The sequence below is a fragment of the Acartia tonsa genome, chromosome 1 (assembly GCF_053477335.1).
Source record: "Acartia tonsa isolate MP-2025a chromosome 1, ASM5347733v1, whole genome shotgun sequence".
NCBI classification, from domain to species: domain Eukaryota; kingdom Metazoa; phylum Arthropoda; class Copepoda; order Calanoida; family Acartiidae; genus Acartia; species Acartia tonsa.
The window spans coordinates 47,942,378-47,966,076 of NC_137260.1; the positions used below are offsets into that span (position 1 = coordinate 47,942,378).

Genomic DNA, 23,699 nt, shown 5'->3' on the forward strand with positions numbered 1-23,699 from the left:
TTTAACCAGTATAATTATTATTGGTTCCCTCTGCCGATTCTATCCATATTTCATGAAATTAAAACCATATGAAAGAGTTGACGAGAAAATAAGAAAAGTGTTGAGAGGATAAGTAAAAACTAAGTTAATGATAGAGGTATAGTATTAAGACTAAAGTAATTTTATCTAATATAAGGTTTAACAATGTTAACCTCAAGAAAAACGTAAATATAATGGTGGGACAAAGTAAATTATAAAGTAAATGATCAGTTAAGTTGTCATAATAAATAGGAAATAGAGGAATAGAAATAAAAGAAAAGAATGATAGGAGAATATATAAGAAAACCGAGAAACCCTTAAATATAAATATAAAAAATGTAGCATGACCAACAGACTGACAGACAAAGTAAGTTCGTTGTATGCTGTTACTTTTTGTTAAGGGATATCTTCACAAAAATTGACTTATCTATCTGAAATAATATTGGTTAAAATTAAATTTTACCATATTGTTATGGACTGACAGACAAGATGAATTATAAAGTAGTTCTGCTACTAACCCGCAACTATGGCTCGTCATGTAGGGCATCCGCTCTTTGTTGGGGATGTGATAGGTTCGCGGTACAATTAAAGAAGTTAAAAATTGTTCCTACTGTTACTATATTAGGTGCGCGGCATAAATAGTTAGAGTAGGGAGACAGGAATCTAAAGGGATAAGACAATGACTTATAAAGTGATGTAAATCCCCAATGATGATACACAAATTTACCCCTTATTTAGCTAACACTTAGTGGTTAAAAAGCTTGGAAACTCAACTTAAATACCAATCAATCAAAACTTAATAAAAGTCTCCAAAGTTGTAAGCAAACAAATAAGAAAACACTATTATAAAACTTTTGCTACAGCCCAATGTCCCCTTTCCCTTCTCAGACAAAGTGTTGGTTGTCTGTTGAATGTTACTTAAATGAATATCTAACAGTGGGCGGTAGAGCTCCCATGACAAGCGCGCGGATTTTGAAATTAAAAGATAAACCCACCCCAATTAGGTAATATTTTCGCTATTAAAAACTTAAAACACATAGATGTATTTATGTTAAGTATACTCTGCTAACTTAATTTGAAGTCAAATAAGCTGATCATATTTCTACCATCCACTTTCTTATATTATGCCTGGAGTAAAACTCCAATTATAATATATAGGTTAGTACTCTAGCCTATAACTTTTCCTCAAGAAAAAAATACAGTTAATCTTTTAGATGATTGTAAATTTCTTTGCTATTAATTATAGCATACTATTGAAAATCGGTATGCAAAAGATAAATTTCTTGTCAAGTTTCACAATTATCATTTTTATCTCTTGATATGATAAAAAGTAATGCATAATTTAATTTTCTATTCTTATCATTGGTGTTGGGCGTTATATACCAAAAATATTTGATGCAGTTATCAGTAAGTATACAAACAGCAGGTCAACAGTCTTTAGATTTATGAAATAATATTAAATATGTATTAGATTGTAGTTCACAGCACAAAAAAACGCGCGAACAGAGGTTAGTGGGTTAAACTAAGCACTACTTTTATTCATCAAAAAAAATAAAAATCACCCTGTGATAAACATGCTGCTACTTTTGTTTTCCATAAATTGTTACATGTCTTTTATTACTATAAATAAACATATGGTTGCCCTTTAACATCCAGGGGATTTGTATTCAAAATGGAAGGAAAAGGCAGAAAAATAGCCTAAAACCATTCTGAGACCGATTTAAATTTTACATTATTTCGAGAATTCAATCAAATCATTAGTTATTGAAATCTTAAGCTAGCTACAAACAAAAAAAAACCTTTAAACTTTAAAAAATAGAATAAGTATAAAATACATTTTACATTTGTGCCAATAAAAAAATTTGATCCTAAATTCATGTTAGTATATTATACTGTAAGGCAATATAATTATTTTTTAGGAACCGCTATTCTTGACTAGCTGGAGAATTAAACGTACACTAGATCATTTTCTGATGATATTATTTTCTTACTGCCCTGTAATTTACTAATTACATTTCATATTTTGTTTTGATATCTATTTCAGCTTAAAACTGTAGTCATAATGTCACCAATCCTACTTTATAAAGTAGTAAGTTTTTTTGGGTCATGTAAAGGAAACGAAGTTGCGGGTTTCGTCGTATTTTAACAGTAGCTTTTGAAAGGTTATATTAGGTTAGGTTAGGCGATTGCCCCGCAAGGTTAGGCAATTGGCCCCGCCGGGTTAGAGCACCAGCAGGAGCTAGAAATAGGATAAAAGCTAATGTGAAAATATAACGAAAACCGCAACTTTGTTTCCTTCACATTAGCCAGTTTGTTTTATAAAGCTTAAGATCTGAAAAGTTGTTAGGTTGTACTTTTCAAGAAAGCACAATAATTTTTTTTTTAGTTATTTTAGGCTATTTTCCTCCTCCCCCACCTCCCCTAGAGGATCAGGTTGACCAATTAGTAATCTTATAATGTTAAGTAGTAAGTTTTGTGAATGTATGAATTAACATTCTAATATTTGAATGGTAATTTTGTATAAAAACAAACACTGTAAATAATGGTTTTAGCAAACGCTGTTAACAATTTTATCAATATATTAAATGCAAATGACTCCTTTTTGGTAATAAAACGTATAAACAGCTCGACAGGATGTCTTGTCGAACGCTATTTTTAAGTCAAATAATAGGGTAATTTAAGTGAAAATCTTTAAAAGCATATAGTCCCGAAGAAGGAGCAGGTATAATTTTGGTAAAACCGGGTATGATTCAGCAAGTATGTCTATTTTTAGGATCCATTGACCGCTTGGAGCGTGTTGTTTATAAATCCGCTAAACTGTTGAGGATAGCTGTGATCCATCCTTATTATACTAGAATCTTCACGATATTCCCAATCAAAATTACTTTTGGATATCTTAAATTATGTAGTAGCTTCACAGTAATACGCCAAGCAGCAAATGAAATAGATAGAAATAGGAAAATAGATAAGAAAAAGTACATATTGCATAATTCAAATGGTTGAATGTCTGTCCGTGACCCTTCATTACCCAGGAAATGAGGGAATGACAAAATATAAATTATACAGTCACGAACGATCTCTCATTTTTTTATACTTTCATTAAAACTTGATTGGGTTATATATTCCAACCTTTAGTGTCAAAAACTTTTAAAATTAAATTTTACTCTACAGAAAGAAAAAGACACAGCGTAAAGTGGCACCAAAATAATTACGTCATACAGTAAAGTTGACCAATGAGAGGTCAGTATACACTGTAATTGGTTATTTTATCGTATGACGCATTTTTTTTTTGGTGCCACTTTACGCTGTCACAAAGATAAATTTTGTTTATCATAATTTGGAGTGTACCTAAATTCATTTGTCTTATCCCTTAAGTTCCCTGACATTGCCATACCACTTTAAAGAAGGGAAACAACACATAATGAATTAAAAGAAACAAGGAAGAATACATCCTTTTCAATATATAACGTTAGAAGAATAACCTGAAAAGAACCCATTCCATTCTTATTTTTTACTTAGGTAAAAACTATGTTTTTAACCTCTTAAGTAATAACATCTAATTATAAAGGAATCCATAATGGCAAAATTAAAAAGTAATTTTACATTAAGGCTTCGAAACCGATTTTGAGCCATACTGAAAAATCGTGTACCTTATCCCATTATAGACAAATTTTCAGAAATCAAAAAAAGAAATCAAAAAATGAACACCAGTTTTGCTGGCCTGAGGTTAATCGATTTGAACTTTTTTTTACTAACCAATTATAGAGTAGCTACGCTACAAATAACCATAATAAGTGCAAAGTTAATTATAAAAGTGCTAATTGAAGTAGAAAAAATTCCAAAATTTGCACCACTTATTGTTAAATACTTAACTAACTGTATTACTTTAGTAATAGGAAAATTACTCGTTTGTTTCGCTTTGAAACAGAATCATATTTTTAAATTCTTTGTAAAAATTGTAATCACAATGGTCTAGAATGGGAAAAAATAAGAATAAATACAAAATAGTAAACTTCATGAGTATTTGAGGAGGTATTTACTTCAAGAAAAATCTTTAGTGGCATTATTCTTCCCTCAAATATACGAGCATTGTACTTGTTTAGTAAATTATGCCTGTTTAATGGCCAATGAATTCTCCCAACTTAATGGCGAATGACTTAGCAGCAGTAGTAACCAACTTTACTGTCTCCAGTACAGATTCAGCATGGGACAGAAACTTGAACCCATTTTTTTTAGATTTCAATAAACGATTATAGAAAAAAATGAACATAGTTATTTTTTTTGGCAATAACAATTGTTAAGGATGTATTTTTCGCAAGCCACATAATTGCTAGGCCTGTTTTAAATCAGTGAAAATATATTTATTGTTTACATGTACTTGAACTAATTTTAGGATTAAAAGTACTTTAATTGTTTTAAAAGAAGTACAACTAAATATTTCACAAAAACTGTAAAGAATTTTAAAGAATCAGACTGAATTTTATTTTAACTCTCTAAAAGGTCTATCTAAATAATAACACTAACCTCAATTAATTTCAAAACCAATATTTAGTCATAAGCAACTAAAAAACCATGACAAAAAGCTTTAACCTAAGTTAAAACCAAACTCATTAAAAAAATTTATATTATCAAATCAATACAATATCAAAAGTTAAATAAATAATAAAATATTTGGTTAGTTAAATAAACAAATTAACTAAGAATGAACAAGGATTAAAACATCCATAAAAGCGAGCTTTAAAATTAGACTATAAACCAATGTATAGTGTCAAAACTTAAGAAGCAGAATTAAAATATTTAAGTCTAAACTAAATTGTATGTACATTTTGCTTGCTTCGTTTTTTACATTGATTAAAATCTAGTTGTCTTTGCAATCATTTTCCAAATATCAGAATAGGATGGTTGCATAATATTAATTATGAATTGTTAAAAAAAAAGTTTTAAATAGACTTGCTGGTAACGATTATAGAGTACCTATTTGTTACAGGAATTATGCCAAGTTTTAAATCGATGGGACAATTCTAAAATGCTAAAATTTTAAGAGCTGTCCGTTTTGGACGGAGGGACGGGCGGACGAACCAAATAAATAGGAAAGTTTCGCTTCTAAGAGGTATATTTGGTCTTACTCTATATTTGAATACCATGTGAGGTTTAAACTATTTAAAAATTGTGGTCACAGGATACGGGCGAGACAATAAGACTACAAAATTTAGGCTTATGTAAGCTGGTTAAAAAAATAAGCTATATACACTTATAGTAATAGAATTTTTATATAATTTTTGTAATAATGCGATAAAGTTATGTAACACATTTTGTAATATTGCTGTCTATAATACGATACGATTGATAACAATTCCAGTATGATCAATATTACCAAAAAACGATAAATATTAATTAACCCATATAGGATAAGTTTATTTTTACGAAATTTAATTATTTCTTTATTCCACGTTAAACAAAAATATAAGGAAAAAAGTATCATAAGATTGACACAATAATAATGACACAAGTTTCAATGGCTAAATTTATAATTTGCCGCTAAAATGAACCAATCACGTGTCTCCTTTGACTAAATACATTCAATGATAAGCTCGTATTTTGACAAAGGGACAAGTGATAGGTTTATTTGGCGGCAAATTTAGTAATTCGGAACAAACATGGATTCAGAAATTTTATTTCAGTAACTTTATAAAGACTTTTTAAAGCCAACATGCAACGTAGCTAAAACAAGCCAATTATTTAAAAAAAAAAACAGTTATCTGTACACAGTTAGAAACTAAAAAATCTTCAGAAATAGAGATAGAAAGAATGATGAGGGAAATAGAGAGATAAAAACAAGGTATTCAAAAGCATTTGGCAAACGTAAGAACATATTCTAGTTACAGAGTAGCTATTTCAATGAAATGTGTGAATATATATCCCTATTCTTGGAATCAATGTTAATTCCTGTACCAAACATTCTATAATATTCTTTAATTTAGTTGAGGTTTCAAATTATAATTTAAATTTTGTTTGTAGACACAGGACAACTACAACTACATCAATTAAAAAGCAACAAAAACAATGGAAGTTTTTAGTAACGAAGCTACTATATAAGTTGTTGTATCAATAAATTTATAACTTTATTGTTGTATCTATACTTCGTGCTACGTTTATTTATCTGGCATAAAACAATTTTCAAATTTCCTAATTTCAAAATTTTAACTTAGTAGCAGAGCTGTTCTATAATTAATCGTATCCTTCTGTCGCTTCTCTATTCTTCTCAATGGTTTCATTTCTTTTCCTTTTCTTTTTAATCTAATTTTTTAATTCATTTGTAACTAAAAAAATCAACTAACATTGGTAGATCAGCTTCTTTTTAACTAAGGAATAAAGGTACTAAGAAAGAGAGGTAATGTCTGATTGAGCTAATAGGAGAATCGCATCGGAATATACATTAAATTTCATTGGTTGAAATTGTGTACACATTTTGTTACGAACGCATTTTTTTTCATTTCATACATAGATAAAAGTCAGCTGTAAACAGTATTTTTTCTTAGTAGAAAGCTTTGTGGAATCAGACTTAATTGCCCAAAAATTTCGTCTTAAATTTGAAAGCTTCAAACATAGGTGGATTCTTTAAAAAAAAGTTAGGCTGGCTACTTGCTGGTGAGGCAAAATTTTTTTTTTTGAAAAATCCACCAAAATCTCTTTAAAAAAATTATAACAATTAAATAAAATCTTAAAAGGGTTATTAACATATGATTTTGTTTAATTTTGTAGATTTTTAATGTGCTTTTGGATGATTTTTCACAAAAATAATTTTGCCTCACTATCGAGTAGCGAGTCTATCATTTTTTAAAGAATCCACATCAGCTTGAGTCGAAAGTAAACAATACTTTTGTCTGCTAGAAATGTTCCTTCTTAGATTTGACGAAAAAAGGGTTCAGAATATGCTTCTATTCTTATATTTCTATTAACAAAGGTATGACTGACTATCTGATCGATTGACTTTCAATCATAAACCACTGTTAACTTATTATATTTATCTGATCAGGAACCTAAACTATTGGTCGTTGTTTTGCTAATTTAAATAAAAAATTAAAAATTAAAAAGATTTTTTAAATTCACCTTAAATATTTTCTTCTTTTCTTTCAACAGAAACAGGTAAAATTCTTCAGTTTTGTAATTTGTCATGAAATTATTTAGATTATTTTGTTGGTTTTGTTCTAATACTGAATTGTTCAGGCTTTTGAGAGTTTGATCTTGGTTTAAACATAATTAGATTGATTTAAAGCCTAGCAGACATAAGAATTAAGTTTGGAATCTAGTGACGTGAACAGCGTTTGGGTAAGGGGGTGTGCAAAGCCCCCCTTACTACTTTGACACAATTTTTTAACTAAAATCTAGGGGGATGTAGGTGTTTTGAGCCATGAGGTGTAAGATATACATTCTTTTTTTGTGTTAAACAAAATAGCAAATATCCTATCCAGACAAATCTTTTTTTACAGGGAAGTTTTGTATTGGCATGTTTAAGGCTATTGTTTGGCTTGAGAAGGGAGGTGATAATCAACATACCCAAATGTCAGGGTATTCGCAGAGAATCGATTTTAACCGAAAAAAAACCAATTTATATGAGTAGAATCATTTTCAGCAAAGCAGTTTCAGAAAAATAGGTTTGGATATTATGAAATAACAAATTTACTATGATAACTTGTAAACTTTTAAGGCCCTCGATTAGGTAAATTTGAGACCTTTTACAACAAAAAAGTTAGTCTGTATTCAATAAACAAAATGTTAATTACCCTCACCCGTGTAATTTTGACCGCCTGGGTAAATACTGCTGTTTTAGTTGTGGGGGGAGGGGAATGGCTATAAATCTATTCCTAAAGTTAAGGAGAATATTCTGGATCTGGTTCTGGGTCTGAACTTTCCTCAACTAAACCTAAAATAAATAAGTTATTTATTTATTTATTGTAAACAAGCGACTGTGTCTCTAGCATCTAGAGTATATGTGTTGAAGGAGGAGGGGAAGTGGGGAAGGAAAACAGCCTGAAACTAAATTACCAAAATAAAATAGCCAAAAATTACCTTAGGATCAATGTTAAAAATTGTTTATAAATTTTTCTTCTAAATTTGATGTTTTTTGTGTTGACCTACAATTTCTATGCTTTTAATCTACCTTATTGAAACATATTAATTTGTTTAATTATAACAGATAAAATTATTGATTAATCTTTTACCTACGACTATTTACCGCTTTTATATTATGTTGTTTTTAATAATTTTTAGAAAAATTCAAGGATGGGAGGGGACGTTGGGCTGTTTATTACACTAGTCCCAAAAGCTTTATAATAACGATTCTTATTCGTTGTCTCGACACTATTGGGAACTTTTACTTTATTTTGATTGGTTGGTTTATTAAGTTGAGTGTCAAAACGTTTTAACAACTAAATGTAATCTACAGAAGGGGTAGTTTTGTGTATCATAATTATATATATATACAACAATTTATCAGCCATTGTCTTATCCCTGGTTCATATTACAAACTTTTTATCATCCTTGTTTAGTTTATGTACATAGTTTGGGATTAATATTTGTTTTTATAAAAGCAAGACTGCATTTTAGGCAATTTTTATTAGATTTTATTATAGCATTTATATGTAGTTAAGACTGCACTTAAGTGATATTTATTTAAATAACGAGCTAACTATTAAAAAGACACTCTTTAGTTTTAGATGTATCTGCCTAATAAACATTAAAAATGGTTATTGACAAATGTTTCAGAATGTAAATATAATTTAAAATGGATTAATTTCCACTGAATTAATACTGGTTCTGAACCATACTCATGTATTTTGTATCGTATTATAGACAATCTTATGGGGAAAAAATCATTTTCCCAACTATGGAAAACTTTATGTAACTCGATGCATTATAGATCTATCATCGAAGTCACTTAAAAATTAAATCAGTCATTTAAATATATGTCAACATTTTTACAAAAAAAGTGTTCTTTCTAAAAATCCACCTAACCTAATCTTCTAAAAATTTGTATATAATTAAACATAATATTTTGATGTTGATGGTGCCCAGATTTGCTAATTTAAGTACAAATATTTATTTTCTCCCAGATAATTTTGGACAACGCAGAATAATTCTGAAAATTAATCTTCAAACAAGAATAGTTTTGCGAAAACAAATGTCTTTTGAAAAGAAATTAATTTAGTTCTTCTTGCTTTTCTCTCATGAAGACTCAAAAGGCCACATACAAACTCCATAGACAGTGGCTCAAAAAAAATTAGCTAAGATTAAGATTTCAGAGATAAATACAAACTGGCACATTTTATAGAAAACAGCCTAAAAACACCCTAAGATACAAAAAGCACAGCAGTATTAAACCAACCTTTTCAGAGATATTTAGTTTCAACCAAAAAACTTTACTAAGAGTAACAGGATGTCTGTTTCTTGACCGAAGGATCCTGCTAACTGCTGGAAAGATATATGCAATTTTAACCTATTTTTCCAAAAACTAACATTCCCAAAGAGCTGAAATGTCTCAAATTTAATTTTAGGAAAATAATTGTTCGTAAAAATGTGTGTAAAAAATGCAAGTTGGTATTAAAGCCATCTGATAATTACATGTACTACTCGGATACATGGATAGGTATATGCAGGACAAATAAAAATTTTCAGAGAGAGAGAGAAGGGGCAATGGGCTGTTTATTACACTAGTCTCCAAAGTTCTAAAATAACGATTTCTTAATTGTGGGCTTAACAACTTTGGGGACTTTAGAGAATTTTGATTTGTTGCTTAATTATGTTGAGTTTGCAAACTTTTCAACCACAAAGTATAATATACAGAAGGGGTAATTTTGTGTATCCCCACTGGGGATGTAATTGTACATTAACTTATCGGCCATTGTCTTATTCCTTTAGATCCCTGACTTATTTTTCGTTTTAACATTAATGTTTTTTTTGTGTAACAGGATCAAGATTTCAGATTTGATTATTTACTCTTGCCCTACCCCAATATCTCTTATAATATAAGATAATTAGGTATTTTCCTATAAATATCAAGTTTATCAAATGTACACCCTCGACCAAATAAGCACGATGGCTATCTGATTAAGTTCTATAATATCTAGCAAATGGCAGGACCGACTGGGCTATCTCTTTCAGCTTCATAATTGATTTGTTACATACCTTAAATCAATATCTCACCATATTTCTTTGCTTTTTAACACTAAAAACTCTGAGTTCTGGTAGGGGGGAGGGGAGTATAAGGGTTGGGGAATAGGCTATAAAAGTTTTCCGGAATTTTAATAAATATAATAGATTTGAAATCTGCATAAAATTTTAAGGAACTTTTATAAAATTCGTTTTTTGTATAATTCTTTATCTATAAGCGCAAATACAAATTAAGTTAAATAATTTTGACATCTGTGATTGGTGGATTGAAAACTATCTGCGCTCTGATTGGAGAAGCTTAAGTGACGTACATCATTCAACCAATTAGAGCGCAGGTAGTTTCCAATCCACCTATCCTATTGGTCAAAATTTATTAACTAAAATTGGATTTGCGCTTTTAAATAATGAATTATATAAAAAACGAATTTTATAAAAAATCCTTAAAATTTTATGCAGATTTCAAATCTATTATATTTATTAAAATTCCAGAAAACTTTTATAGCCTATTGGGGAAGTTACAATCCTTACTTTCATGAAAAGGGATTATGCCAAAGTTTTTATATTTTACCCATTAAATCCCAAATTTGTTATCAAGGTCAGTTTATTTTAAATAATTAGTTTTAATAGCAGGTTGGGTATGTTTAAGATAATAAATATAAAATATAGATGTATAACCCAGACAAATACCTGACCCCTGTCTTGGGGATCTTATTCGTCTGCTAGCAAACTGTTTTCTGCTCTTTTGCAGCGACTCAGTTGTCTCAATATCTACGATGCTATTGGTTGATATTCAAAGACACAATTGAAAGCCAGCACAGGGTCTACGGGGCGAGGAAATACATTTAGTAACCCCTCCCCCCCAACGTTATTATTTTACTTTAATTTTAAGATAATATTTTGTCAGATTTTAGATATCGTTTAGGTTAATAGCTTTATTAAAAAGAATGCATAGATATTTAGGGGTAGCTGGTTTCCATATCCCTGTCTAGAGGTGTTGACACCCCCATTGCACGCCCCTGTTGAATGTAAATTGAAAATAAGCACATGAAAATCTATATTTCATTTGCATTTTTTTTTAAGTAAAAAACAAGAAAAAAAAATATTCATAAGAAAATTGATGGTTTAAAATGTATTGGCACGTGACCCAGTTAGACATCAGATTTGGAATCTTTTCTTCAGTTTTCAAAGGTCCCCAATATTTCATTCAAAATTAAATTACTAAATTTATTGTATGTATCTATATAATTATTAATAATCGTAGGATTTTCTAAAATAGACTGAAAACTAATTTGGTTAGGGGTAGGGGATATTGGACTGTTGTTTTATTCGTTGCCTCTTAGACTTTGGGTACTTTGGTTCAATTTTAAATGGGTGCTTTCAAACTAGTAGTGTCTAAACTTTTCAGCCAATAGTTTAAATCATGAGAAAGTAAGATTATTCATTATTAATTGTCTTTTCCCTTTAAATAAATCTATAGGCTAGGTTAATCTTATTAATTTTATTTTGAATTGGCTTTCATAAATTAGCAGAACAATTGAAATAAAACGTTTGATTTAAGAATTACTTTTAACTTAAAATCTCTGATTAAAGTCATCAAAATTGAGGGCCAAAATGATGATAAATGTTTGTCAATAAAAGAATCATTATGGAAAAGATTGGTCTGGTGTAATAATGAGGTCCCATTTAAGAGATGGATTGATAAGTAAAAGAACTTAATTTTTTTTTTAAATGATTCTTTTTTGATGAGTCGGAGTTACGCAGCTTTTAAATTAACTTCTCTCTTCGAGAACCGAAGCTGAATCCGCTTTATTTGGATCTATATTTTTACGTTAGCCATACTACCTTAGGTGGACCGCCCATTTTATCAGAGCTGGATCTTTAAATCATTTTAGCGGTTAGCCAGATCGGGGTGAGCCAACTTTTCACCAATGAGAGCTGAAATTCGGCTCACCCCGATCTGTCTCACCACTAAAATGATCTAAATATCCAGCTCAGGACAAAGACGGCGGCAAATTCCCATATGATTTGATTCCTACCCTCATAGTGATTATTGATTTCTGACACCTTTCCCTTATTTTTAAAATTAATTAAAAATAAGGGATGGGTGCAGTTTGTCCCTATGCCTAACCCCTGCAGTAGGCCCTAACCTTGCAGGGTCTATTCATGTCAATGCCTTTCCCAAGTAACCAATACTACTTTATATAACCTTACCTAAAGTAATACACAAACAAACAAAAAACTACCTACTACCTTTATTTAATTTTTTTCAAAATAAGGAGGGGGAATTCTGAGCTCAACAAGGCATTTTAAGGAATATTGCTCAGTTTTTAAATGCTTGGGAACATTAGAAAAAAAATAGGAATTGTTTTTTTTGGATATTTTTGCAAACACAAATTTACCTATTGAAAATTCCTGAGTAGTAATATATTACATATTATTAGGGGCCAAGTTGCAGTTTTCAATATGCAAAATTAAATGCACTTGCAATAATATGTACATTGCACACTTCAGAGGCGTGCACAGGAGGGGGGAATATCAATTTAAAAATTATTTGAGTGGTAAATTAAAGTAATTTAATAGTAATTTAAGCTCTGTCAAATTTGATCCTTTTTTATTCATACAAAACAATCTCAAATGATCGGAAATGAAATTTAATTTATATGTTCTTAGGTTCATTATCATTTTCAATTTATTTAAACTCATTTCCCCTGTTTCATTTATAAATTTTAATTTCTGACATCCTGTATGTATTAAACCTTAATTTATGTACAAAGAAAATTTACATATTTATACTGTTAATCGCATCGTGTTATAGACATACTAAAAATTCATTTTTCATATCGCATTATACAGAAATTTCCACGAAAAATAAAACATTTTTCATTTTATTTTCCTCGACGAACTGTTTCTAATCCCATACATTCCCACTTATATAACTGCGGACAACTGTCTACATAACCATACTGGATATTCAAGTTATGGTGTTTTTGCTGCGGGTAGTCTAAACGTCAATAGAAATATAAGTAAAGTAATAATGAATCCACAAATGTACTAGACATTTGTATTGTATGTATTCTAAATACAAATTCTGTATATTTGCCAGTTGGCCTAAACATCAGACAAAATATTACTAGAACTTGCATACCCTAGACTTTTCAAATTTTTTATTAACTATATTATCTCTATTTCATTTTGTTTGCTTTTTACAATGAATTTAGAGTAATTTTTAAGTTTATGTGGATTGATATAACAAAACTAAAGTCATTAATCCTAAAATTGAGACTTCCTATAAAACTCTATTGCAAAAATCTCTTAAATCACGAAATACTGTTGCAAAATTTTAGGGGGGTCTTTAAAAAAAAGAGATTGATACAATTCTCAATTTGGAAATACGTGTGCCGAGAAATGTGATTTATTACATTTGTTTCTTGACTAATTATTATCATCATTATGGAGTGTAATTAGCATTAACAATAATAAAAAAGTTAATTAGCGCAGATTTGTGTTATTATAAGCATGTTATTTTGTATTAAGTCTTATGTATAAAACACACAGTACAGCAAAATATAATTAAAGATTTAAATTTATTTGAATCGTAAATCGTTTGGGTATTTCTAAATCAAATTAACCCCCAAAAATATACCCTTTCTATAATTAAAAAAACATTCGAACTTTAAACATTTTTGTAATGCACCTGTGTTTTATCGCCATTTTGAATTTTATATTGTTAAATATTTTTACAATTAGAGGATTTTGTCCTTAAATTTGGAAGATTTTTTTTTATTTCATAATTTTTGAAAATTTTTAGGACGTTTTACTAAAGAGATGTCGCATTAGAACGTTTGTCTCTTTAGGACGTTTGTCGCATTATGAGGTTTAGGACGTTTGTCGCATTAGGACGTTTGTCGTAGTAGGAGGTTTGTCGGTGTACCTAAAAAAGTCCCCAACAAATCAAAAAAAATTAGTGAACAGTAAATTTTACAGCAAATTTCTTCTCCCTTACTCATGACATTATACGTGAATGTACGGGGTAAAGGGATGGCAACGCATTACAATTTTGCCTAAAGGGTTAATTATGGTTTATCTTTTTGAGTAAATACTTGTTTCTTACAGACTTCTTATTATGTATTTATGTTATGGATATTCGTTTTATATATTTTTTTAATGTAAAAATAAAAGTGGAATAACCGATGACAGGCACCAAGTAGACTCAGAATGTAAGCAAGTTCTTATTGTACAATGGCAAATAAACACTTTAAATACTGCTATAAAAAATGAATCATTTTTAAGTTTTAATAATCTTTTCTAAAACTCTAGGAAACCCCATATGTACAAAATATATATACTGAACAATAAATAAGCCCCACATTAGACAACTAAGTAGAATCAAAATCTATGACATTAAAAAAGCCTATACAAGAACGAAAAAGACGTTAACGATTAAATTAATCATGAAGTTTGTTTTTAAAACCCTTTTTTGCAATATATTCTTCATTTGATCAAACAATTTCTCTTGTTACAAAAAGCTCTGATGGGTCTTCTAAAAGAATGTATTTCGCTACATGAAAAGTACAAGTTTAAAAATAAAACTCTTGTTATGATATAAAAATTTAAAGTTGTAAAGATTTATTTGAACAATAGAGTTAGGTCAACTCAACATGTTAATCATTATAATTTTAGAATTGGGCTTTTGAAAAATAATTTGCCAGTTTTTTATGGGTTTGTTTTTTAGCGCAAAGCTATTCTAAAATTATATGTGTGTATGTGAGTGTGTGTGTTTGTTCATGCCTTATTTACAAAACTCCTCACACACAAACAAACAAAAAAGTTTTAAAAAAAATAAGTATTTTTTCCATTTTCTAATTATTTTGTACTTTCTATATAAAGGCTTTAAAATGTACTGTATAAAATCAACATTCAAATGCATTGAAGACAAACAGACCAACACGAATTTTGGTTGCTATTACCCTGTCATTCATTCATTTATTGTTAAGTTTGTTCATCCAGTAAGAAGGGAGGGGATGGAGTAAAGGGGGTGGAAGGGGGTTTTAGCCAGCTGCGGATTTTCACTTTATCAAAAATCTGGTGTAAAATCCAAGTAATAATATATCCACTCCAATAAATAAGTATGAAAGTTAGCTGCGCTATGAAGGAGAACAGATGATTCATGCGAATGGATTGTCCGTTTTGAGAAAGATATAATTTTCTAAATTTAGATTCGCGAGCTTGTGATAGCCAGGGACATACGTATATTACAATGAATGATTTATTAATCTTTCTTTTAACTTTTGTGGATTTTTTTAACATGGGTGTCTCAAAAATATTAAGGATATAATAGTTTAGCAATCATTATCCTTACCGTTCCTGAAGGAAGCTAATTTTTGCGTTTCATAAAATAATTCATTCTCAAAAATATACCAAGTACACTCTCTTTTATGTAAAATTATTCGGGAATAGTCCCTTCGTGACAACGCCATTAAGGGGCGTTTCGTCGTATTTTCACAGCAGGTTTTCTCCTATTTATAGCAACTTTGGGACCAATTGCCTAACACTGCGGGGCAATCACCTAACCTACCATATCAAAATCTACTATGCAAATACGACGAAACGCCCCTTAAGAGGCGTTATCACGAAAGGGACTAAAGTACTCAAATTTTTAGAGACAAAGAACAAGAGAATGGGTTCTTTTGACACCAGAGTTATTTTTCGCACAAAGCTACTACAAATCTGTATAGAAGATTATGATGTTAGTATCGTAGCTATTGTATAACTCACCATTACTGCTGCCAGTAAGACCATTGTAGAAGCTTGTGATGGCACTAGGAACGTTGAAAATGCTGAACCCACTACTGCTTACCTAATTAAAAAATTATAAATCAATCATCACGCCAAAAATACGAGTTTTTCATACATCTAATAAAAAAATAGTAATAACTAGCTTTTGATAAATAGTCGCGAATGTTCTCCATAAATCAACTTTGTAAGTCTGCCTGTATTCTTTCATTGTCAGGTAAAACTGCTTTACCTGTGGCTGACTGGCAGCTAGTTCCGCACTCTCATCTACACTTCCTACTGTTGTGCTTGCGTACACATAACTGCTGTCTTGACTGCTGGCGTAAGCTGCTTGATGGCTGGCCACATACCCAACAGGGTCTTGGTAGTAAGCTGCAGGTTCAGGATCAGCAACTGCGTCATAATCAGCGTACGTTTGTGTATTAACGGCTGCGGCTGAATTGTCCAGTGCTGCTTGCTGTTGCGCAGCAACATAACCAACAGGATCTTGGTAATAAGCTGCTGGTTCAGGATCAGCAACCGCGTCATAGTCAGCATAGGATTGTGTGTTGGCAGCATTGGTATCAGCTGCGTAATAGCTTGCTGGCTCCGGATCGGCTGCGTCATCACCGTAATAGCTTGAAGCAGCATTATTTGTATAATAACTGGAAGAGCCACTGCTAACGGCATAGTTACTTGATGCACTTCCACTAGCTGCATAGTTATTTCCAGCAGCTGCGTAGTAACTAGCCGGTTCTGGATCTGCTACAGCATCATCATAGCTGTTACTGTAAGATCCCTGCTGAGATGAATAGGCATTGCTGGAATAGCTTGGCAGCGCTGATCCTGACGCGTAAGCAGTTGAACTGTCAGCAGATGTTGTCACAGATGCGTAACCTGTTTCAAGAATAATAATATGAAATATTTAAAAAGTTTGGACTTTTTCACGCAAAATAAGTCTTAAAAGGATCCAACTGCTGCTTTGTCTGGCACCTAACATAAACATTATTGCCATTTATAGGTAAAACTTTAAGACAAAGATAGTAGATAGTGTTATCAAAAGGTCGGTTAAAAGGGCAAGAATTGTCTATGCGTTGATTGAAAATAGTTGTAATTATCTAATTAATCTTGACCTAAGTTATCACCATAGACATCAATATACGCGCCATTGTTGTTGTTGGAACTATAGGCATACGGTTCTGGATCCGCAGCATCGTCGGCGTAATAACTGGCGGGCTCTGGGTCTGCCACAGCGTCGTCGTAATAAACGTCAGCAGCTGCGGCTGTTTGACCTTTACATAATTCATAATTGTCTTGATGATTACTATAGTAAAGCTATTAGCTTATATGGTCAATTAAGGGATTGACTACAGACGCTCGCGTGCTTTTAAAAAGTTTGGGTGATTGCCCTGGCCACTTAAAAGAGGCGTTTTTTTCCTAGTTGGATCTTAATTAGTTATAAATGTATTATAGACAATAATTTTGCCAAAACAATATCCATACCTCTATACAAAAGTATTAATCAAAGTGATTTAAAACCAAGGAGGGAGGAAACATTGAACTGTAAATTGTTAACAAAGTTTTATAAACCCATAATCTTATTTCTTGGCTTAAGTAACAAACCAGCAGTGTAAAAAATTTTACACAATTAATTATCTTATTAGGGTGTATACATCAATTTATAGTCCATTACCTTATCCCTTAATAAGTTAATATCCCTGTATGTAAAATAAATATGAATTGTTCCTGAAGCATAGCTGGCGGGCTCGGGATCCGCGCTCAAATCATAAACAACTGTTTCATCATATCCAGCTGATCCTGAGCTGTAAGAGCCGCCATTTTGGTTGTAGTAGCTGCCAGACTGACCGCCGTAATAGCTGCTTGCTGATTGGTCGCTGTCGTACGCAGGTTGTTGGTTGTAGCCGAATGGCTCTGGGTCGGCGCTAGCGTCATATGAGCCGTACGATGCCGGTTCGGGGTCGGCTGCATCGTCATAAGCCTAAAATAAATAAAATTCACTAAGACAACCAGCTTTACTACACATTTTCGAAAGTAACACCAGCAATTAAAACCAACTGCAAAGAAGCCGCAGCCAAAGCATCAAATTCCTGTGAATTGACTATTCCCAGCCGCAGCCAAAAAAAGAATAGGCAGCTAAAAAAAACTACTATACATAATACATATTGTTATTTTTGGCAAAAATATATATATTGTTGCTTTACATGAAGGTTTTAAATATTCTTTTTCATTTATTATACTTGATTATTAAACAAAAACAAATTAATCTATATAATTACAAGAAAGTAATTATACCATTTGTAAACATCTGTTTTAATTCAAATACAAGCAATTAATATTAAGACTGACAAGAGCTTTTAATTCTTAAGATTTGTTAAGATTATAATTATTTGAGAAGTTAACAAAAAATTTATTAATTTTATGATTTCATTTTTAATAGTTTCTTATTTTTTTTGAAGAACTAGCGGCTACGCCCCTAGAAATCTCTGGGGCACTCTGGCACAGGTGGGGAAAATTTTAGGGTGGGGAGTGAAATTTTTCCCCCCTTCCCCCCCCCCCCCTCCCAAAAAAACTTATAAACTTTCCCGGACCTCTGAAACGCTGTTCAGCGGTTAGCGAGATCCTTCGGTACAAATAGAAAAACAGACAGACAGATTTCCTGTGACTTTTTTTATAAGAATGTAATTAATATTGTTTCTGTTAGTCATATTACTTTAAAAACTAAATGGTAAAAAAATGAATTTCTTGAATATGCTTTACCTGAACTGTAGTTGTAGGGGCTTCAGTGGTTGTTTTAGTGGTTGTTGTAGTAGTAGTAGTAGTAGTAGTAGTAGTAGTAGTTGTAGTAGTGGTTGTTGTAGTTGTAGTTGTGTAAGCTGTAGTTGTTTCTGAAATTTAAAATGAATATTATAATTTTTTTTTTAGTATCTATTTGGAAAATTTAATTTACACATTTATTTTCATATTTAAAATTTTTTTATCAGTACTACAAAAAATATTGAAGCTCTATATAGCATGCCTATAAAAAATACACTAAAATGACCAATGAGAGGCCAATACACAGACTAAATTACATTTAATTGACCAATGGCAGGCCAGTATAACACCAGAGAAGACATAGAGAGGGACGGGATAAACAAACATAATTTTATGACCTGTTTTTAATTTTAAGTAACATACAATTATTAGAAATTTATTTGAAACGGTGAATACGAAAAAATAGCCTTTCCAGAAAACACCGACCTGCAATATAAATGAAAGCTTGTAGTGTAGTTGTAGGATAAGCATCCCCTCCATCCTGCCCTTCTGGAACACTGCCAGGTGACTCAGATATAATGCTGGACCCAGAGTCCTGCCTATACCCGGCCAGCTCCTTAACAAAAAGTATGAAAAAATTATAAAAATTCTAATGGACATTGATCTCCTTTTAAACAGACTATTTTTTGAAATATATTTTTTTCTAATAAACTCTAAGAAAAAAAGTAGTTAAAATTGATATATATATATATATATATATATATATATATATATATATAACTATTGCTAATATTAATTGGAATATTTATTCGATGTATTTGTGAACGTAATTGTCCTGTCCAGGTTTAATGGTCATTTCTCGCATCGTATGATAAACAGCTTTCAGCGGATATAAAATATATAATTATAAGATTAAAAACAATTTTTTTAGCTCCAAGATGCCGAAGGCACGGGCAAAAAATTGGTTTTAATCTTATGATTGTACATTTTGATATTTGGATAAAACTGTATATAATACGATGCTAGACATGTATAATTTTTCATTAAGGCTGAAAACCGGTTCTAATCCACCGGATATTAAACGATTTCGAAGCGATACGGGCAATTCAATTCCAAACCTTAGTTTGTTGATAACTATTCAGCTGGTTTGAGTCCCCAAGGGAGGTTGTGGTGAGGGGCTGTGGTTGCGAGTTCGAGCCTGAGTATGCCGAGCTTACACTCTCCTACAAATTAGATTATTTTGTATTTTTTTCATCTGAAAAAAATACTACATATTTCAGTCTTATCATCTTATACTCAATTCTATTTCAATAAAATTTTCAGTCTTTAAAAGACGACTTTTCCAGATTATTAAAACTAGACATTTAAAAGAGATATAAAAGTAAAGCTCTAAAATCAGACGGTAGGACAGACGAATATGAATACTTATAAAGAAATTTAAAAGCAGAATACTTTATAAATCTAAACAAAATTGCATGGAAAATTACTTAAATACAGGATACATTGTTGTTAGGATAGTTATAAAATACATAAATCAACTATAAGAGCTGTCCGTTACAACGTTCAAGCAGGCAGATCCTAATTGTAGAATAGCGTTGAAAAAATGTTTTACCTGTTTAACTGGAGAAGGACGAGTGTATGTTGCTGAGAAAATAAGATCTGAGTGATTAAAAAGTAAGCGTTAATTACTAAAACATTAACTTCAGAGAGAGAGAGAGAGATAGAGAGATAAGGGACAATAAACTGTCCTATAACCCCACAGCTCATTATTTAGCTTAAAATTCTTTCAGGTAAAATGTGTATTAGGATTGGAATATAGTTTAAACTATAATCTTATATACCAGAGAAATAATTTTGTTCATCGATCATAACTGATTGAAAGACAAAAAAAAAGTAATTTGATCTATCCCTGTGTTTATGATTACCTTATATTTTTGTAAAAATATAAAATACTCAATTTTGCATTGCAATAAATTTATTTTAACCTGTCTTAATAAATAATGAAAATTCAAAATACTAAAGCTTATTATCCTGGTGTAATGTAGATATTCTTGTTCAGTGAATAGAATCCTGTGGACGCCTTACAATCAACATTGTAGTACCTAATAAAAATAGTTATGGAGATATATCAATAACAGTCAAACAAGTATGACAACATCCACGAAAGCGAGGCTCTGAAAAGGTAGGACAAATGAACATTAACACTTGTAGAGTGTCAGAACTGAAAAAAGCAGAAAATTGTACGAAAATTTGTTGCAAAACTTCTTAAATGCAGTATACTGTTTAGGACATAATTACATTTTAAGGACTTTCCTTATAACATTGTACCTTGTTGTAATAGGAATCAGTATTCCAAAACTCAGATGAATAGGGTAATTATATCACATAAGAAATGGTGTTAAAAAGGTTCAAAAGCAACTTGTTTTAAATGTTTTCTGGTAACGATTATAAAGTTGCTATGCTTAACTGTCATAGGAATCGTCATGCAAAGTTTGAAATGGAAAGGACAATTCTAACCCTTCTGGACGTACGGACGTACCTATCCTGATTAATAGAAAACCTTTGCTTTTAATATTTCAAACTCACAATAAATACTCTTAGTTGCAAAGTTTAGCAATTGTTTTGGGTCATTGAAAGATTAAACAAAATGCCTTTCGTTCAATTTATACTTTTATCACTCGACATCAATGCTTAATGCATTTTTTAAATTTTATACTTTGAATCAAAGTACGTTTAAACATAGTTTAAAGGTATTTAGCACGCAAAAAAAAAGGTTTCTGTAAAACTTTTATTTGCGGTTTCCCTCAAAGTGCCTCGTCAAGCAAAGAAATCCCCACTCTTATTTTGAAAAAAAAATAGAAGTAGGGGAGGGGGTAAGGTTCGTGTATTTGTTTCTTAATGTAGGTTAGGTTATGTAAGGATATATATTGTGTGAAGGTAGCCCTGCAAGGTTATGCACCGCATGTACAGGCCCCACAGTGTTTATGCATAAGAAAAAAACTCCCCCCTCTCTTTATTTTAAATTTATTTAAAAACCAGGAGGGTTGGGCTTGTGTTCACTATGAACTTTGAGTGAAAGCCTCATTTTAATATGAAGGAAAACCTACCAAAATCAAATATAAATATTTAGTATGTGGTCCACCAACGGCTGGAGGGACCTTGCAATATTGTCTGTTCAGATTGCATATACTTTAATCCTAGGATAAGCATGCTCTTGGAATTTCAAAACTCTTTGATTATGAATTAATGACATTATCCTAGTTGATTCAAATATTTCTCCACAAAGCCCCAAAAAGAAATTCAATATCTATATTATACCTATCACAATACTATTAGAGAACGCAGCAAACATATTTACAGACCTGTACACAGACATACACAATGTTTTACAAAACCTTACTTGTTTAGACACTATCGGCTACGCCCCTAAAAGCCTCTAGGGGCACTTAAGGTAGGAGGGGGAAAAGTCGACCTCATCCCATTTTAAATTTGAGTTCAAAAGAGTACAAAATAGATTTTTTTGGGGGAGGGGGTTAAGGACTCCCTCCCCAAAAATAGTTTAAAACCTTCCAATGACCTATAAGAATCTTCACTGTAAAGGAGAACAATATCGGTTCAGCGGTTAGCGAGATCCATCGGGACAGACAAAATACGCTTACTACTTTATATAATAGGATGTCAAAATGATCATTTTTCCCTTTACATTTTTGCTAGCTAAAAGTCAAAACACTAATAATTTAAAAGATTTTAATGCTTCATAAACAAACATCGTAGATATAACTTTTATAAAAAATTTGTCGTTATAAAAAGTGGTATTAAAATGGGATTAAAAAGATAACAGGGAAGTTGTAAAATTAACTTTCTTGGAAGATATCTTTTGGTTGAAAACCTATCAAAGAGGGTAAAAATTCAAGTTTAAAAGCATTTATGTAAAAAAAATCTAATTTTTGGCAATTTTTCCTGGGATCATTTTAATATTTTGAGGCTTTGAATGCATTCACGTGTTTGATTTTATTAAGATTTATTAAATCTGAGATCATTGTATCGACAAAACGTTTTAATAGTTTTTCAGTATGGCTTCAAAACCATTTTATATCCGCTGGATTAGAATCAGTTCTAAACCATTCTAACTATCATGTATAGCATTGCATTACAGGCAATTATCCACGTATACTATAATAAAAAATCATAGAATTAAAACCAGTTTTCTTAGTTCCGAGGGGCAAGATTAAAACTGGTCTTAATCTTATAATTTTCATTTTGATATTCGCGGAAAACTGTCTATAATACGATGAGATAAAAACTATTAAAATGAAGACAACTTTATCGCATATGATCTACTATAAAATGATATTGTCTGATCTTATTTATTATTAGAGTGGCTAAATTAACAAATAATTAGGAAATAAGATATTATAATATGAACGTGAATTATCTGAAAAACACTAAAAACATCTAAGTGCATCTATCTTAAAATTTTACCCATGGGGCATGAAAACTTTCATTGCATATAATATTGTACACCTTTACTTTAAAAGAAAGATTATTATGAATTTTGAAATTATTCAGATTATTTAGATTACAGGGCACACACATTAGATCTCACGGATCTAAAGGGATAAGAAAATGGCCGATAAATTTATATACTCCCTAATTTGATAAACAAAATTACCCTTTTTTAGATTACAATCAATTGTTAAAACGTTTGGATACTTAACTTAATGAACCAACCAATAAAAATTCAATAAAAGTCACCAAAGTTGTCAAGCCATCGAAGAAGAACTTTGAGGACTAGTGTAATAATGCATTCCATATAAAAGCTTTGCTGTGATTTTAGGGTTTTTTATATGTATTTTTAGCTAATTTATTTTTCTCATTATCTCTGGCATGCTTAATAAGAGGAAAAATTCAAATGGCTCTCAGAATTTTGGTTCCCTTCGGTGGTTTATCCAGTTGCAAGTGGC

At 31.0% G+C, this 23,699-nt stretch overlaps 1 protein-coding gene across 1 annotated transcript in view; it reads right to left on the bottom strand.

Moving 5' to 3' along the window:
* Nucleotides 1-23,699, bottom strand: part of LOC145322451 (uncharacterized) — a 67,140-nt gene that overhangs the window by 10,195 nt on the left and 33,246 nt on the right. Inside the window, exons 7-17 of the mRNA XM_080164451.1 lie at nucleotides 20,767-20,837; nucleotides 20,348-20,394; nucleotides 19,854-19,958; nucleotides 19,222-19,351; nucleotides 18,739-18,866; nucleotides 17,706-17,959; nucleotides 17,094-17,251; nucleotides 16,214-16,857; nucleotides 15,964-16,045; nucleotides 7,884-7,942; nucleotides 7,129-7,262 (exon numbers count right to left, since the gene is read on the bottom strand). Of these exons, the coding sequence (XP_080020577.1) occupies nucleotides 7,890-7,942; nucleotides 15,964-16,045; nucleotides 16,214-16,857; nucleotides 17,094-17,251; nucleotides 17,706-17,959; nucleotides 18,739-18,866; nucleotides 19,222-19,351; nucleotides 19,854-19,958; nucleotides 20,348-20,394; nucleotides 20,767-20,837 (1,672 nt within the window). The 3' untranslated portion in view covers nucleotides 7,129-7,262; nucleotides 7,884-7,889. The remainder of the gene's footprint in view (nucleotides 1-7,128; nucleotides 7,263-7,883; nucleotides 7,943-15,963; nucleotides 16,046-16,213; nucleotides 16,858-17,093; nucleotides 17,252-17,705; nucleotides 17,960-18,738; nucleotides 18,867-19,221; nucleotides 19,352-19,853; nucleotides 19,959-20,347; nucleotides 20,395-20,766; nucleotides 20,838-23,699) is intronic.